Source organism: Molossus molossus, unplaced genomic scaffold (assembly GCF_014108415.1).
Source record: "Molossus molossus isolate mMolMol1 unplaced genomic scaffold, mMolMol1.p scaffold_m16_p_19, whole genome shotgun sequence".
Classification (NCBI taxonomy): Eukaryota; Metazoa; Chordata; class Mammalia; order Chiroptera; family Molossidae; genus Molossus; species Molossus molossus.
Window position 1 is genome coordinate 20,280,285 of NW_023425354.1, and position 19,068 is coordinate 20,299,352.

General features: G+C 52.6%; 1 protein-coding gene across 7 annotated transcripts in view; it reads right to left on the reverse strand.

Moving 5' to 3' along the window:
• Positions 1-19,068, reverse strand: part of MSI2 (musashi RNA binding protein 2) — a 372,281-nt gene that overhangs the window by 131,834 nt on the left and 221,379 nt on the right. For all 7 annotated transcript variants that reach the window (XM_036269141.1, XM_036269142.1, XM_036269138.1 and 4 more), the window contains exon 7: positions 1,825-1,873. In XM_036269141.1, coding sequence (XP_036125034.1) covers positions 1,825-1,873 — 49 coding nt within the window. The remainder of the gene's footprint in view (positions 1-1,824; positions 1,874-19,068) is intronic.

The window sequence follows — 19,068 nt, forward strand, 5'->3', positions numbered from 1 at the left end:
TACTGCCCAGAGCCACTCAGGGAGCTCCCAGGACTCCAGATTCTAACACCGAACACGGAGCTCGCGCCCCGCTCAGACGGCCTCGCCCGCCCTGGAAAGAAACACTCGGAAACACACTGAGCCAACCCGGCCCCTGTGGAGAAGGACCCAGATCTGAAATCGGCAGCCCGAGGCTCGAGCACCTCTGACTGTGGGTGCAGCAGGTACCCGCCCTGAGCTCTCGTCAGCTAGTCGACAAAACGGAGGTGATGGTGATGACGATGATGATATAATAACAACGATAAGGAGAACTAACATTTACACACAGTTGACAATAAACAATCCTACAGGAAGTACAAATATCATCCCCATTTTACAGATGAATAAATGGAGGCACGAAGAAATTAAGGGCTTTTCCCAACGTTACAACCACCCTCCTGCGGCTGCGGTGAAGAGGCGGAGACGACGCGCGTGGGGGCCACAAAGACCGTCGAGTGTGGGTGATGCTACAGGGAGGCCTGCGCTGCTCTCTGCCGCCACTCTCGGCTCCCACCTCTGAGCAGCGCAGAGGACAAAGCCAGTCATCCTACACCTGTAAGCTCTTCCCTCGCCTTGCCCCCCCTTACTCCTCCCCCTCCACCCCTCCCCAGTCCTTCCCAACACATACACCCCTGACGCCCCAGTTTTCTGCCCAATTTTCCCTTTTCCCTTTCAGGACACTGTATATGATGCGTGAGAAGCCGACCACCGGGTACACTCAGGACACCCCCCCTTCTCCCACCCCCACCAGAAACGACCCCACTCCTCCCTCCCTTTCACTCCGCCTGCGTGCTCCGAGCAGGAGAGGCAGACAGTCAACGCTGGGCAACCGCTTCTCATCACAGGTGAAGCAAGAATGTCAGCAACACAGAAACATCTACGTGCAGTCCAAGTGGCAAGGGGACACCGCTCACTCACGCGGGCTCCTCCCAAGAACACCGCTTCCTGCCACCCCTCGGAAGCTCTGCTCATTAACGCCCTGCTGATAGGAACCCCGGAAACCAGGAGCTTCCGGAGAACAGGAGACCGGAATGCTAAACCATAACCTTTGACCCTACTTCCTCGGGGTGGAATTTCAAGATTCGTCCAATTTTCTGTTTAAAGCAAGGATTTTAAAGGTTCTTTTTGTGGGGAGGTGGGGGAAATAGAGATTAGAGACTCCTTTGAGAATCTGTTTAAATATTCTCCCAAGAAAAGTGCAAACCTAAAACACTGTGTCACTCCAAGGGTTCGCAGACCCCAAGCTGAGATGCATTTTCGGAAACATAGATGGGGCAGCAGAAGCGCAAGAGAAAATACAAGCGCAGATGCACCCCAAGCATTCCCGAGGCACCCGGGGCATTTCCTGTTTGCAGGGCTTCGCACGCCCCAGAAGCCTAGCAAGGCTTACCACCACCCCCACCCCACCCCCCCGCTCTTTTGACTCTTTAGATTGACAGTTTGCTCCAAACCACCTCCTTCAATGCAAACTGGAAACTCAGTTGAGGAGTTATGATGAGTAACTTCCACTTGGGGTCCCTCAGTGCTGAGGCTTAGCGGGACAAGCACGCCAGCACTAGGAAGGGGTGTCTGAGCTGTGCTGGGTGTGGGTGCACGAGTCAGGGACAGGTCCCGGCCCGGAGGAAATGGCGTTTGGAACTGTCCCGTATCTGGACTCCTTACACCGTGGTGGCCCTCCGGTAACACAGATCTCCAACAGATGGTCAACTCGACCTACTCAGTTCTGGAATAGCCGCTGTATCCTTTGTCTGTGGGACTGGGATGGGACGAGATGCAGGGGCAACCTTCGAAAAACGGGATTCTTACCTCTGTGCCTGTTGGTGGTCTTATCAAACATCAGCATTGCGTCCTCCACCTGCAAAACAAGTACAGAATAGAGCCTGCATTAGGAATTTTACCAAAATGCACAAAACCTTATAAGGAGGTTCCATTACTGAAGCCATAGTTGCTCATTCAACACTACTTGAAAATATAAAAACTTAGGGGAAGAATCATCGTCGCCTGGTCTCTCCGCCTAGCACAACCACGTCGTGGGGGTGTGGACAAAAGTGTTCGGCGGGGGGCCCTGGCCTCGGGCGAGTGCTATGTGCTCGTGCTGTTCACTGGAGCTCAAAGGCTCCCGGACCGGCTTGGGGGCCTGCGCTAAGCCGGCTGAGAAAAGAAATCATGGGTTATTCATTCCTCTCTCCTCCCAGACTATAGCCTCCGATGGAGGGGAAGACACGAAGAAGCAATGAAACTGGGTTTAAAATGGTGCCTCCAGACAAATCAAATCCATTTTTCCAGACGCTATCAAATATAATAGAGGAAAAAGCAAAGTCAAAGTAAGAATGGAAGAGGGGGGTAGGCAAGCCAGACACAAACCTCGGAGGGACTGGCCTCACTTAAAAATCTCTTCTGGAGTCAGGGCCCCATTTTGTTGCTAAGCAACCGAGCCTGAACAAACAGGCTCCTGGGGCCTTCCCCTTCTGGTCCCCATTTCTGAAGTCAGTTACTGGGAGGAAAATGGCCTTGCATGGCGACTGCTCCTCCAGCAGGAAGCTGTCCCCTCTCTCCCGGGCATCAGGCTAACGGGAGTAGGTGACGCTAGCTGGAGACAGGGCACCTTCAGCAGGCCCTGCCAGGTCCGGGCTCGCCGAGCCACCAGGCGCCTGCTGAGGCCGCACACACCGCCGCTCCTGCTCCCCGAGCACCACTCAAGCAAAACCACCAGAAGACCAACTGGTTTGTTTGTACACAGAGCAGTCACACTTGAGCATATGGTGTTGCAGACTCAGACCCCGGGCCTCCATTACAACTCCGACGCCTGGGGTGCGGGTGGGGGGCGGGAAGCCTGCTGGGCATCACGCAGGTGAATGTGACATCTGTTTCGCACCCATCTCCATATTTTCTGAGATGTTTGCCAAGTCCTTATTTTGAGCTAAAAATGTCTAACAGTAAGAAAAACAGCCTCCCTTCTGTGTTGGCCATGTTTTGGTACTGAAACTCAGATCCCCTTAGGAAATAAATATTTTGAATTTTGACAATAATGTATTTTCAAACTCTCTTTTCAACAGTGCGTAATTGGCTCGCTCTCTTTCTTCCCGAGCCTGGGCATTTCCTGACGCTGCTCTCCCAACGCTCGCTCCGCCCTGGTGAGCGAGGGGAGGAGCCGTGGACATTTTCTAGGACAACCATTGTGGCAGGCACGGCGCTCTTTCCTCTATAGTTCAGCGGTACAATGGGGCTTGCAAAGACCCCCTGAATAGAGAAAGTGTCGGGGAGAAAGAAAAATTCTATTAACACTTTACAAAATAAAACATCTAAGAAATAGCTAGAGAGGAGAGAAAAATCAACCGGGTAAGTCCTAGTGCTGGGGGGAGAAAACTTTCAGCGATCGCAGAACACATTAATTCGGGGAAGCCATCAATGCGATGGAAATCTGGCAGAACAGCAAGAGCCGAGACGGGAAGGATCTGAATATACAAAGGCTGAAAGGAACGAAACACACTGCCGTACACACGGCTGTTTCTCACGGTCCTGTGTGAACCAAAGAGGGGTGCTTGTGTGTGTCTCCGTCCCGGCACAGTCAAGGTACCTGGGAGCCGGCAAGCTGAGACCTCTGTGTAACTGTCTGGCATCAGTGCCCGTCTGTCTCTCTCTCTCTCACACACTCACTCACCACGAAACCCGGGTCGACGAGATGGCTATGTGGCCCCCAAACTCAGCCTGCAGGCCAAGCTCCATCTCGGGTGCTGGAAGGCCAGGGCCCTGTAGAGCCAGACCCAGGTTCTTCTGACCTCAGGCCACCAGTCCCCAACCCTTGTGAAATGTGTCCTCAAGGGACACCACCCTCTTCTCCTGATCAGCACTGGATTTGTTTTGGGTCGACAGTGCCCTCCCTTGCCTTGCGGATTTCTTTGTACCAAAGATGGGGCCCACAGGCCCTGTGGTCTCTGGGAGGGGAGAGGAGAAGAGGTATACGAACCTCGGCATACTTTGTCCCACACCCTGGCACAAGCCTCGTCTGTTTTGAGAGAAGAGACTTGTTCCAAGCTTGAGATGTGCCTCCTAACAACGGAAGGCGGGTTGAAGACGCAGCCGTGACACCTGGGCGGTGTCACTATGTGAAGGACAAAGCAGGTCCAATCACTTGGATGCGAGATGGCTGGGGACAGCGAACTTGGTCTGAGCACCAGTGCCCTGACCCCGCACGTCTGCTCATCACAAGGCTCAAACTACACGTCACACCCTCAGCGTGTGCACCAGGCACACCCCACTTCGGAGCGTTAATAGCAGAGCTATAATGTCAGCTCTGTGGGCCTGGGGGTTGGGGCAGGGCTTCTCAAACTTGACCCACCTCAGAATTACCTGGAGGGCTTGTTAAAACACAGACCCCTACAGTGTCTGATCCAGGGCATTTGCATTTCTAACAAGCTCCTGGGCAAGGCTGGTGCAGGTCCTGACCTGTGCACCCCGCTTTCCACCTGCTGCTCTAGGGATAAGAAACAAGAGCAAAGGTCAAAGACACTGGGCAGAGCTGCTCCCTCCTCTTCACACACACTCTGCGCTCAGTCTGGAAACACATTTCCCTTCCAGGGGCAACTAACGCGCTTCCATCTGGCAACAGCGCTCCCTGTTGTTCCGGCTCCTGGGTGTTTGGATTCCAAGCTCCTGAAAGTGGCGACGGTGAACCACGGTGGGAAAGAAGACAGGAAGAGGGACTTGTCCGCGGCAACCAAGCTGCCCCCACACCCAATGCAGGAAAAACTCAGATTCTACCAGATAAACCAGCTAATGTCTACACCACTCGGCCAATTCAATCTCCATGAGAAAACCTAGCCAATGTTAACTTTACTTACTTTTACGCAACATGTATTTATTAGGCACTCACTGTTTGCAGAGCATCAGCCCAAGAACAAAGAAGAGGCCCATTATCTAGGTCCCTGTAGACTAATTGCTTTAATGGCCTCACACCCTTTACCCTGTAATTTTGCAGTTCCTCTGCCCAAAGAGGCAGCGTCTATCTCCCTATCCTGTGCATCTGAACTTGGCTTATTTCGGTCAATAAAATGAGGTGGAGAGGATGGCATTTCCAGCCTTCAGGGGGACTGCTGTTTCTGCTTGTTCTCTCTTGCACCTCTGCCGTCACCGTGAGAAAGGCATGCTCAGGCTGGCCCGCGAGGGGAGGAGAGACGCGTGGAGCAGGGCCACGTCCCCTCAGCCATCCCAGCGGGCCCAGCCTACACGGACTGAGCTAGTCCACCCCTAATGTGCAAGTGAGCCCAACCAAGATCAGAACCACTCCCAGTGGACTTGACACGCGAAACAAGCAGCTATTGCCTGCCACTGGGGTTTTGTGGCTATTTGTTACACAGCATCCTTGAGTAATCGGTAACTCATACATGGTCCCTGTTCTCAAAAAAAAAATCTATCAGAAGATGCACCGTTTCAGTAATACTAGACAACGAACAAAGGCAAGAAAAGTGGCGGAAGGAGGTAAATGCAGAATGTGGGCTGAGTAGCAAACTACCGGGTTCCACATTCCGAGGGGAATACAGGCACTCGTGTGTGAAGGGGCCGCTTCTGAATCTCACCCCGGCAGCAAGGTTGGAGGCTGAGATCCCAGAAACACCAAGAGAAATTGGCAACATGTTCCCCACTAAATGAGTACCATGGAAATCAGCAATAATTAGCACTCAAGTCAGTGGGTGATGCCTCTCTAATCCTAATTCATTTAATGAATGAGTGAAGCTTCTTTATAATGAGTAGAAAGATTTATTGTGAGCCAGACATTCTTGCTGGGTGACGTCAGCAGCAGCAGATGGTGCTGACCACACCCAGAGGTGAGGCTCTTAGCCAGCGTGTGTGCTAACTGAAGAGGAGACCTTTCCTGTCACAAGCAAAGAAGCTCCTGAAAGGAGAGATCGAATGTTCTGTTCGTCAGACTGGCTAGCCAAAGGCTGGGACCCTAGAATGTGCCCCCAGACCCCTGCTTCTCCAGCCTGCGGTTTTGGCTCCCCAACTACAGAGTAGGTGAGTGACGCTGATTCGGGAACAAAGAAAACTTGTTCCCAGGAGACACTAGATGGGAAAGAGTTGCTGGTAGTAACTCAGCAGGTGCCGGGGGGCAGCTGAGCGTGCCAGGCGGTGTAGCACAAAGCCACAGGCAGAACCCAGGACCTGCCACATCCATCAGGATCTCACGGAGGACAGGTCACCGCCCACCTCTGCCATTCAGTCCTCATCTGTGAAAGGGGGGACTATGAGATGATGGCCTGAGCCAGCCGCAAAGACGGCCTAGAATGCTAACACGGGCGCAGAGCCCGCGGGGACATCTGGGAGCATCGGATTCACCGCGGGTCCTCGGCGAGCTCTCCGCTCTGCGAGGACGTTCCAGAGCTTTGCTGTGGCCAACACACCCTGAGAAATTCCCTACTCCTCTTGGGATACAAATACACACACCCACACACCATACATATCAAGAACCCAGCAGGAAATGGCACTTCAAACGATCCTTAAATTATCTGGCCAGACGCAAGGAGAGAGGCAGGAGGAGAAGAAAGGCAGCTCTTCAAACTCCCCCAGAACAAATGCCCTTGAATTCCGCTTCCTGATCCCACTCAAACGCTTCAAGTGTTAGTTTAAATAAACGCTCGTAAATGTAATACCATACTATAGTGCGTAGGACTTCACAGGCCTTATTATGCTCTATAAACTCAAGGCACTAAACTCGCAGGAGTGGAGACTCGTACATGCGAGGCGGGACTGCCCCAGTGGAGGCGCTGGAGTCTGCGTTGGGCCTGGAGGCCGCCTCGTGCCCGGCCGTCTGAGCCAGGAGGGCGCTGTTCTCCACTCCTCCCCACCCGGTCTGGACAGAAACAAACCTGCACCTGCCCCAAAGCCCCGCCTGGTGTCCCGTTTGTAGAACCGGGACTATTGAGTAAGCTCCGGCTCTGGAGAGTGGGGCTGGTCTTTCTCGAGTCACTGTGCAGCGGGAAGAACGGAGGAGAAGGGGGAGCTGACCGGGCGATCCCATTAGCTCTCACTGAGACCCAGATCAGTGGCTGTCACCTGGACTGCTCACTACAGCCACCGGGAGAACTTTTAAAACCCCTGCTCCGAGGCTCCATCCCGACCTGTTCAATCAGCACTCCGGAGTGGGGAGCCCGACAGAGGAGCCGTTAACGCTCCCAGGAATTCCAGGGCGCAGCTGAGACGTTCTCATTGGCTGAACACAGCTGAGCTGAGCCTTCTTCACAGCGGATGTGTGTGGAGATGGGCCCTGAATAAGGGGGTATTACATGGGCCTCCCGCTGCCTGCGCTTCGGCTCTTCTCCCCCACCAGAGCCCGGATCAGCCAGGCCCTTCGCACATGCGGCTTTGGGGGGCTCGTCTCGCTTCATCTTGGTCTTAGGATCAGAGACTCGAAGTTCTGTTCTGAAAGGAGCTCAGAAATGGAACACAGGACTTCAAGAAAATCTAACAAAACCATTGCTTTCCTCTCACCACCACCAATGCTTTGACAACCGCCCCAGGAGACAGGGATCGTTATAAATTCTCTAAGCCGCAGTTTCCTCGCTGGTCATCCTGGAGCTGCAGGGGCTGGGCCCAGGGCTCAACTGCTGGTCTCCTGAGTCCAAATCTCAGCCGCTGGCCCCTGCCTGCGGCGGCGCAGGTGTGTATCCCCCCTGCAGGCCTGCGAGCTCGGCCCACCGGTGCCTTGGCCCCAGAGTGCAGCGGCTTCCTGGTCGGGCACTCCCTTTCTTCATTCCGAGATGCAAAGCTTCGAGTTTGCACCGCCTGAAAGAGCATCTGTTTTAACTCAGGCCTGAGCTGTAACTGAGTAACAGGAGAAATAGTCTGCTTACTTTCTTCTCCTCAGCTCCTTTTCTATTGTAGTAAAATATATATAACAGATTCACCGTTCTTTAGGACACGGTTTGGTGCATTAAGTACATTTTCCTGAACTCTTCACAGAAGGCCAGAATATCCCCACTGGCAAGACTCTTCTTTACTGATCCTATATTTTTCTACCTTTACTTAAAAAAAATATTCTTGTGGGGTCATTCCTTTTCCCTTAACTTAAACAAACACCAGTCTTCACCACAGCAGTTATGAAGTTGACAGGCGGACATTTGGCCATGGGAACGGGAAGGTGTGGGGTCTCCCGACGACTCTGTCCTGTCGACTCAGACATCCTGCTCAGAGGTCCCGGTTCCACAAGCAAGTATCGGACTCTAGGTTATGAAATACGAAGCCCCCTGAAATGAGTATTATAACAGCCACCACTCACTGAAGCATAATAGTCCATTTGCAAAGCTTATTTAATTATCACAATAGCTCTGAGCTAGATATTATCACACCCTTATACAGGGTGGGGCAAAAGTAGATCTACAGTTGTGAGTACATGAAACACAGTTTATTCTTGTATTGTGATTTATTTATTGTTGTATTACTTTGCCCCACTCTGTATAGGTGAGAAAATGAGAGCTCACTGTGGTGGACTCGCCTAGGATCACGTATGCAGTAAATGGTGGAGCCAGGGCTTAACACCAGGTGAGTCCCTCTGTCTTCCTCCTGGTCTCCCTTAATTGTGTTCTATTTTCTGAATCCCTAGGGCCTAGTGTAGTACCATTGCCGTAGAGAGTTGAAGCATAGGAGAGACTCCCCCATGCTGAGATGGCAGCTGCGGGGGTTCTTACACGGAGTGAGCCAAAAGCTAGAAAAATGGATAGGGTCCCGAGCTCACCAAAACCTAGCAAGATAATTGGATGGAAAAAAGCCTTCCCCTCCCTATCCCTATAAGAATGGTGGGCTTGAGCAGGGAGAGGGATTGGTCTTTCAGATGGGAGTCCACCATTTTCCCAGGTGGTGTGATTCCTGAATAAACCTCTTTCCTTTTGCACCGGCACCTGCCTCATGGGTTTGGCTCTCGTTGTGGCAGGCAGCTGAACCTCCCCTTTGTTTTGTTGTTTTTGTTTGGTTACAGTACCATGTCTCCTAAATGAACCAACAAACAAGCACTGCCTTAAAACCCTACCAAAAAGTTAAGAGAGGTGATGGGGTAACCAAAGAGAGAGCCATATGCCGCCTCTGGTAGGCTCAGAAGTGGGAATGATTTGAGAGGCAAAGTGAAAGGAAAGTGGAAAGGGGTGAACTCTAAAAGCCCAGAGGTCACTTGGCTGCTCCATGGTCACAGAGCAAGCTGACGGCAGAGCTGGACCTGGCAGAGGGGTCCCCGCGCTGCCCGGGGCCCGGCCCGTGCAAGTCCCTCCTGTGCACGAGTGCTAAGGATGCTGCGTGTGTTCCCTTCCTGGAACTGTTAGCAAGGCTTCAGTGGTGGCTAGTGAGTGCCCGACACACACAGCACAGATACTGTCCCAAGTCTCTGCCCCACCCGACAATCACCTCTTGGAGCCAGCTCCATTGCGAGCACGCACGCACGCACGCACACATACACGCACACACATGCTCTATGCAGTTAAGCAGGGAGCCACACCCAATGCAGTTCATTTTCCCACTGCAAATGAGTCACAGCAAGGGAGAGCCCCTATCGGAACCAGCATGTCCTTGGAGGAGCAGCCCCAGGACGCCCCACCCGAAAACTGATCAAGGGAAGAGTCTGCCTGGGCGATGTATGGCAGGGGTGCGGGCTCCTTCCGGCTGAGCTGGCAAAGCCCGAAGCCCCAGGACCACCCTGGAGGGTGAAGCAGAAGGCTTGCTCTGGGGATATCTGAACTGGGGCTTACACAGGAGGAGGTACACAGAAGGAAGGTGGTGGGAGAGGGACATCAAGAGAGGCCGGACACGAGCCGCTGGAGGAGAAGCAGTTGGTTCCGGCAGGCTTGACAGCTGTCACAGGGAAGTGGCATCTGGCCTAACGGCCTCTTGTGTGAGGAGCCTTTGAGTGGCGGCTGCTGAGCTCTGGAAATCCACGGCCTGCTCACAGCACCGGTTGTGAGTGTGTGTGCCTGCTAGTAAGTGTGCGCCCGGGGGTGGGGGTGGGGGGCACAGCCTGCCTAGTGCTTTCTCCCCCTCCAGCCTCTCCCCATCAGGCCGCACCTACCGTGAAAAAGGCCCAAACCTGCCAGCTCCAGAGGAGACAGGCGAATCATTAGTGGAGCGCTGATGCGCCGTAACACTCTCCTGCATTCCCATTAAATAAATACTAAACTGCTAATTGCCAAAATAGATCTCCACGACTCTGACCGAACAGGGGAAGGGTTTATAATTACCAAGTGTGAAAATGCACAGCCTGTAAATAACCACCTCATCTGTCCTAATACGGGCTGATATTGATGGGCATGAAATAAACATCAGGACCAAATGGAAAAATCATCCACATCTCCTGTGGCCAATGCAATCTCAAATGGTGACAAGCGTAGCTGCAGCCATAGCCCAGGGAGAGGAGAGGGGAGAGGAGTTTTGGAAGCTTGGAAAGTCTAGGTTCCAATCCTGATTTCAGCCCCTTGGGCCATTCGCATCTTCTTTCTGGCTGGGGAATGGGGCGGGTCAATGGCTTGACATGATGATGGGATAGAGGCTTATCTGCACCTTGGAAAGCCCAGGGCCTTGCTGAAGAAACCTTGTGAGTGTGTGACCCTCTGGGACAACCTCTTTCCAGCCCCCTTTACCAGACTGGCTGGTGAGGATGGAGAATGAGTGAGAGGGTGAGCTTTGCCCGGGTGACAAATGTGCTCATGAAGCCAATATTCATCAAGGCTGTCTGTCCGTCCGTCCAGCACAAAGAGCTGGAGGCAAAGTACAGATGAAAACGGTTCCGGTAGAATGACCCCTGGGCTCTCTGACACCCTCATGCCAGGGTGGCTCCTGATGCCCACCGCCCTCTGCCACGGGGACGGAAGCAGACTGGTCGCGCAGACTCAGAGCTGCACCTCTCTCCTCGGCTGCACCCGGGAGGGGGAGGTGATGTGCAGAGGTTGCAGGGTCCTCCGAACCCCAGGTCCTTCCCTCTCCACTAGCCTGCGAGTCTGAGGAATTCAGCCAGGTGCTGGGATGTGTTGGGATGCACGCTGGTAGCTGGAGGAGGGAGGGTCCATTAGTCCAGAATCGCAGACTCAGGAGTTAGCAGTGACCTGGAGGTCCTCTCTCCGCTTCCCACCCAGTGCAGGAATCCCTTCTCCTGGAGCTTCAGAAACTCAGCGTCTCTGCCCCACTCCCTCGATCCAGCTGCTCAGGCCTGACTTCAGCAGAAGCAGCACTTAGATGCCTGAAAGAGCAGCTTCCTCTGATCCGAAGCCCTCCTCTGACACACGGGAGTCCTGTGAACTGTGTGGCATCGGGCCCCTAATCAGAGTACCAAGTGCCACCCACCCAGAGCTTCTTAACGGGGCTCTAGCGGCAACTGAAGAAACTCCTGCTCCTTCCCTGTAGGGCAGCCCGGGAGCCAATCTCCTCGGTCCCCTGGCCCCTGAAGTCACCCCAAGGGCCCCACAGGTGCTCAGTTCATGTCCCGACCCAAAGACCTTATCAAATATCAGCAGAAAGAAGGAAGAAGGTCTGAACTACAAACTATTTTTAAAGGACTCCTACTTTATTACTTTTATTTTTTTATTATTTTTTTTTGTCCTCACTCGAGGACATTTTTCCCATTTTTTGTTCAGATAGAGTAGAAGGGAGAGAGAGGAACAGAGAGAGAGAAACATCGACGTGAAAGGGACACGTTGAGTGGCTGCCACCCGCATGACCCAACCAGGGCCGGGGACAAACTGCAACCGAGGTTCGTGCCCTTAGCGGGAACCGAACCCGGGTCTCTCTGGACCCCAGGCCAACGCTCTAACCGCTGAGCAAAACCAGCCAGGGCCTACTTTGCTACTTTTAAATTCCCAAAGCATCTTCTGATAATGGTTAACAAAATGCTGCTGAGAACAAAGTTTAAGGGTGGCAAAAGGCTAAGGGATTCGGTCACTTGGCAAAGTTACTTCTTGTTCAGAGAGATCATCAAATATTTGAGCTGGAAAGGACCAAACAGCTGTAAGTCCAGCCCACTTGTCCTGCAGAGGGGCAAACGGGCTGTCCGAGATGCCGTGGTTCTAGACAAAGTGGAGTGGGGAAGTAAAAGGAGCCTGGGTTCAAATCCCGCCCCTCCACTGGCACCCACGCACCCTCAGGCCAGGCTTCCCAGGGTGTTCAGCCTCTTTATGATCACTGTGAACCCTCCCCTCAGCCTTGGGGAGGAGAAATTACACACAGGAAGGCAGTTGCTATGGCCAGCACCCAGCACACACAGGCACGGGGCCTTGCTTTATGCTGTGCCATAATGAGTCGTATGCAAACCAACCGTCTCTCAGAGTATGGGGGAAAGAACACCCTAGAGTGGAATACTCCTCGCAACAGAAAGAAACAAACTTGAGTGCATCTCAAGGGAATTATGCTGACTGAAAAACGGCTATCTCAAAGGCCTATTCTATATAGTATCATTCCATTTCTGTAACATTCTTGAAATGACAAAATTATAGTGATGGAGAACAGATCAGTGGTTGCCAGGGACTGGGGCGGGGGAAGGGGGTGACTAGTGCATAAGGAGTTTTTTCTAGGGATGGAGCAGTCCTGTGTCCTGACTGTGCTGATGGTCACCAGAGCCTACACAAGTGATACAATCTCACAGAGCTGTGCACACACACACACAAGCGTGCACACATACACGGGTGCTTGTGGAAGTGACGATGTACCAGCCTCCATTTCCTGGTTCTCGGTGCACTAAGGTGATGGGAGACATCATCATCACAGGTAACTAGATCAAGGGTACACACGAGCTCTTCCTATGACTTTTACAACTTTTTCTGAGTCCTACACTATTAAAAAATAAAAAATTTATAATAATAATTTTTAAAAACCACAAGGGGGCTCAATATTTCGAGAAACCCAGTAGCAATCAGTTTATAATGCAAATAATTCTGCCTTAATTTCTCGTGATTTGGATGACGTGCACATGAATCCGTGTCTCACATCCTCTACCTGGTCTCCCGTCTGGCACAGCGGGCTGTGCTCCGAAACCCTGTTTTATCACATGTACCTGTGCTGTGCCCACACCTCCCATCACCTTCGTGGTCCTCGGGAACCCAGCAGCTCTGCAAGCCTGCAGCATCTCCTGGAGCAGCTCACACAGTAAGTGTTTGTGGATTCTCAGAGAGATTTTGCAGGATAAAGAAAAAAAATTCAGACACAAAAGAGCCTCAAATCCAGTGATGTCTAACTTTTCTTTTTTAAGCCACCAAGGGCCTCTTTCATTTAATTTTTGGAACAGAGACCCTCTATGTCTTGAGATATTTCATACACCAAACAAATTTACTTCTGAGGCACAGAAATGTATTTGTCAAGACTCGTCGTAATTGCAAACTGGGACTCCTGGCGGGCAGAGTGAGCTGGGGCACTCCGTGTAAAGCAAGCACACCTGGACATGTGAGTGGGCTCTCATGCTGTCTGGGGTGGGGTAACCACGCTGACAGATTTTTTTTGAAGTCATGAAGTCAACCTGAAGATCCCTTCTGTGAACCCCCAGGCTGGAAACCTCTGGCCCGCTCTTAATGTCCAAATCATGATTCAGATCTTTGCAAATGAGTATTGACAGGAAAACCAGCCCTCCCACTTAATTCCCAAGCCACACATCTCCCTAAAGGGGAACAAAGAAGGGAGAGGGGAAAACCCTCATCTACCCTTAAAAATAAAAAGTACCATTTCCAGCTGCTTCAAGACCCAACAAGTGTGTTTGTCTTTCACTTATTTCTACATCAACACTCTGACGGATAAAGATCTTTCTCATTTCGAGAGCTGTCAATTTGCTTTAGTGTTTTTCATCTGTCTGAGGTAAAGAGGAATTACAAAGCCGGCAGATGAAGTAATGCATTGCAATCTAACATATGCAGGCAACTCAAACTGGGACCAGGGAAAAAGGAAATTAAGCAGGACGACCGGCCACGCAGCACACCTGCGCTGCACCGCACAGGCCCAGCCCTGCCGCCCGCCACTCGCCACCTTTATGATTTGATGAAGTCTTCAGTTCTTGGCTGAAAAGTGTACTATTTGCTGCACCCTAATTTTTTCAAACCATTTATACAAGTTGCACAGCTCATACAATATTTTGCTTTCTGAAGCAGAAAAACCTCTTAGCTGCTGGTAAACTGTCAGGTGCTGTTACTTTAAATACCCCAGTGACATAGCACGGAGGCCGGCAGCACATTCCTGTAGATTTACTTACTACCCTTCCCCGTATAAATTAACAAAGACAAATGCTTGCCACACACCAGACCGTGACAGGTCCTTACGCCGCATCGAGCCTAAGGCTCCGCTACCACAGAACTTAAATCAGAGGGCACCTCACTCTCCCCCTCCCGCGGCCCCTCCTCTGCCAGTGAGGGTGCCCGTGAAGATTTTTGTCTAATGCACTTACATTTCTTTTTGTTTTTAATTAAATGGCTCCTCAGATCTGTAATTTTCTTCCTCTTCAGCTCCAGGGCTGGGATTTCTGAGAGAATGACAACATTCCCAGGGCCATGACGCCTCAGCTGAGTGGCACACGGGTACCTGAACTTGACCATCACAAGCGAACCACAAGGAGTTGGGCAGAGGTTGTGGGAGCCCAGGAGATACTAGAGTAAAGAGGGCTCCCCCTCCCCTGGACCTCCCAGGCCCCTAAACACCACCACCGATTTGAAATCAAATGGCAGGTGTGAGAATGGACCTGTGTGATACACTCTTCTGCAGAATCCCATCTGCTTGTGGGCACTACCACCATTTTCCTGCCAACAACGCACGGTCCACAAACAGTGCTCACCGGGCACCTGGACTGGGATCCCAGCTCCGCTGAGACATCCCAGCAGTAGTGATGAGTGGGAAAGGCCACACGCTCTAGAGACAGATGCCCTAGGCAGACTCTGGCTCTACTACTCACCAGCTGTGTGACCTTAGGCAAGTTATACAACCTCTCTGTGCCTCCATTACTTCACTTCTAAATAGGTGCCTATTTCAGTGCTGCTACAAGCATTTTGAGAAGTTAATTCATGTGCAGCATTCTGGCACACATGAAGAACTAAAGAGCTGTCACCCATTATTATCATCACCTCAGTGAGCTGGTCAAGAGAAATGCCTAATGTTGTTCACTACAGCCAAGGCCCATCCTGTCTCAATTGTGAGCACGCTGATGCCAAGTGGAATTAAAACCGTGGAGAGACCGGCTTGGCCTGAGCAGGCAGTGTTGAGGAGGAAGGGGCGGCCTGAGCTGGCCACCTGCTCTGACACCCGAGTGGGGCGGCTGTGCCCCGCATGAGGGTTCAGAAGGGTGGGACCCCACGAGAGAGGCAGACAGACCAGCTTGTGCTACAGGAGATGGTTCTGCTCTCTCCTGCTCTGAGTTCTGTGGTGCGGAAATGAACACACTGGGCCGCTCACCCCTGGACCCGAATCCGAAGCCCAACGCCAGTGCCAGTCCTGCGGTGCCATCCTGCACGGAGAAGCTCAGTCTGCACCCGAAGAGGCTGCGTTAGCCAGGTGACAAGAGAGTCAGGGCCTCATCGTCCATCCCGGGCCAGTTACAGCCCTACTGACAGGCCTGGACGGTCTCCTTTCACTTAGCAAGGGGGTCGGCCCTCGCTCGGAGAGAAAGGCGTTTGTCACAGGCAGTGGTGCTGCCTTTCAGATTCACTCATTCATTCATTAAAAAAGCCATCCAAACAACCCATATTTACTACATGTCTACCATATTAGGGACAAAGGTGAAATGAGGAAGACTTGATTCCTGCTCACGAAGCCCAGGGGGACAGACATAATCCCCTTCGATAAGAGACAAGAAATCCAAGAGAGGTGTAGGCCCTCAGGGCACAGGCAGGCATTCTGTAGTCTTCAGTCATTCGTTCATGCCCTCGAGTGCTCTGAAAACTCACAGTAAAAATGACACTAACTTGGCTGAAGGAGGCAGCTGTTGTCGAAAAGGTAAGGGGGCGTTCTCGGCAAAGAGGCGCCATGGGCCTGTGCTGGAGCAGCAGGTCCAAGCCAAGGGCGCAGGGCAGGGAAGTCACTGGAAAGCCCAGAGTGCTGTCAGTGAGCGCCTGGCTCATGTGGGCCACAGGAGGGCTGGGCCCCCACCCTGAAGGCGCAGTCCTGGCTTCTCAGAAAGGAACTGAAGGGCCAAGATGTGAAAGCAGCTGAAGTGTTCATCAATAGACAGGTGGATAAAAACACTGTGGTACATTTACACAATGGAATACTACGCAGCCATAAAAAGAAGGAAATCTTACCTTTTGAGATAGCATGAATGGACCTAGAGGGTATTATACTAAGTGAAATAAATCAAAGACTAATACCATATGATTTTACTTATATATGGAATCTAAAGAAAAAAATAAAAAAACAAACATAAAAGAGATTCATAGATAGAGAACAGACTGATGGTTGCCAGAGGGGAGGGGGTGGTGGGGCTGCATGAAAAAGGTGAAAGGATTAAGACCTACAAATTAGTAGTTCTAGAAAGGTCTCAGAGGTGTAAAGTACAGCATAGGGAATACAGTCAATAATACTGTAATAACTACGTATGGGGCCAGGTGAACACTTGAAATATCAGGGGGAGCACTTTGTAAAGTGTATGATTGTCTAACCACTACGCTCTACACCTGAAACTAACACAGAATAATACTGAATGTAAACTAATTGAAAATTTTTTCAAAAGGGAGACTGGAGGGCACAGAATGGATTTAGAGGGCCCACACTCAGTCTTTGCTAAAACCAACCTCTCCAGATGGGCTGAGGCGGCGGGGCTTAATCCTCTCTGCCCACAGCGACGCAGTGGGTCAGAGGCAGAGCTGGGGTTGAATGCCAGCCCCGCGAAACAGCATCACCATGGACAAAAAAACAAGGGGGAGGAGTTTGCCTCCACGAGGCAGTGCCCGGCCCACAGGCATCCCTTGTGGGGAATGATGTTGCTCTGAGCCAACGGGACGGGAGCCCTGGAACTGGCAATGCTAGGGCCCCTCCTCGGGCAGGCCTCATCTCCAGGTAGGCGGGAAGGTGAGGTGACCATTCCAGCCCCACGAGCCCTACCCATGTCTCCGGGTGTGTGGTGGGGGCTCTGTCCAGTATCTGTGTGAGTGCACTGCTGCTCTGCCTTTTATTACATTCCCATCTCCTTCTGACTCTGTCACCTGCACGCCGGGTTCCACGGAACACTGTCCTGTCTGTGCTGACCAGGTGTCCCTGCTGCAGGTAAGTTTCCTGAGAGCAGAGCCCTGTCTTCTCCACATTGTCCTTCCGACTGGTCACCAAAAGAAAAGACCCGCATGGATGAAAACACCTGTTTGCTGGACGCAGTGGCAGGCACACCTCCACTCACCTCCGGGAGAGCGAGACAGAGGCAGGAGCGGGGCCGGAGCTGACCCAGGGGATTTAACCTGCCTGCTCCTAATCCCAGTTTATGTGCTGAGTGCTAAAGCCAGAGAAAATCACAATGTGCCGGGAACCTATTTTTAAAAGGTGTTTCCGGATGCATGTACCTGCCCGGGCTGGTTCTAGCAGCCATCAGGGCTGGCATGGCTTTGAAACAGGGAAGTGGGTGGAGTCACTCGGCATTATTTATAATCTCACACCAGCAATGCCAGAGCTTATTAGCATCTTGCCATAAAGCATCCGGGTAGGAAGAAGTAGGATGGCTGTGTGGGGATGGGGTCACCAACGCCAACAGTCCCCCACGCACCTCACAAAGAAGGCCCCCGGGGCCCAGGCACCCACTCGCCCAGGACTGTCCATACCAGCCCCAAAGAGGCCTAAAGAAAACCCCACCACCCAAAAGGTTGCAAGTCCCGTGAGACGGAGACAGGAAGGAGAGAAGCCACGTGGAGCAGACGGTGCGACGGCCCAGTTTAAGGAGAGTGGATAACAAGCATGTGGCAGGACCGTGTCACCAGCGCAGGCTGCCAGGGTACCGGGGCTGCCTCCCATGCCCTCTCCAGGGACAAACTAAAACAGGCATTTAAAACCCAAGGACCCAAACTGGGACTTATTGTGGCAAAATGAGGTGTCAGGACCAAAGGAACAGAGAAGTCACCATCGGGCCAGATCTTCGCAGAGCTTCCCAGCAGAAGACGGGGAGCTAGGTCTTGATGGGCGGGAAAGTTCTGGAAAACCGGAGAAGGCCTTGGGGGTGTGCACATGGGGGCAGGGGCACTGAGTGGATACGGGGGGGGGGGGGATTCCGCTCAGCTGGACGTGTCTGGGGTCTGGAGCCAAGGAAGCAGCGAAGGACAGCAGGGGACCCCCAGGGCCGCAAGGCTTCCTAGCAGAGTCCCTTACTTAACACTGTCCCCCCAGTGGGCAGGAAACGAGGGGTGACCGCCCCTGCTCCCTCACTCCTTTCCACTCGAGAGGACACGCTCTGGGCAGCGGAGGGCACTCCCTCGCCTTCGGTCCTCCTCAGAACACTTAGGGGGGCATCTGCAGGCTTCCAGGGGGAAAGTAACTCAGCACTTAGGGCCCATCTCCCAAGCAGTTTTCTTATTTTCTTATTTATTGAATTTATTGGGGTGACTGGTTAATAAAGTTATATAGGTTTCAGGTGTATAATGCTATAACACATCATCTGTATATGGTAACTGTGTTCACCACCCCAAGTCAAGCCTCCTTCTGTCACCGTTTAGTCCCCCTTTACCCTCTCCTACCCTCCGCCCCCCTTTCCCTCGGGTAACCACCATACTGTCGTTTGTGTCTATGAGGTCCCCCGCCCCCATTTCCAAATGTCAGCTTGTTAATCCTCAGTGCGCTTGGCAAGCAGCACTTCACCCTACTTCTCCCTGAGAAAACAGAGGCAGGGCTGCCCAGGACCCCGCCGATGTCTGCAATGACGTCAGGCCAGCCTGACCCGGTGTACTCTCACCTGGACCCCACTGAGGATGACGCTGTGCTAAGGGTCAGGGGACAGTCCTGCAGCCTGTGACCACTGACTGCTCCGTCCACCGGAGCACAGCCCCTTCAGCACCCAGCCAGCCAGGCGCAGGCCCCGGCAAGGACGTCAGCAGGCGGGCTGGGCTCCAGGTCCCATCAGCCCCTCTGGGGGCTCCAGGTCCC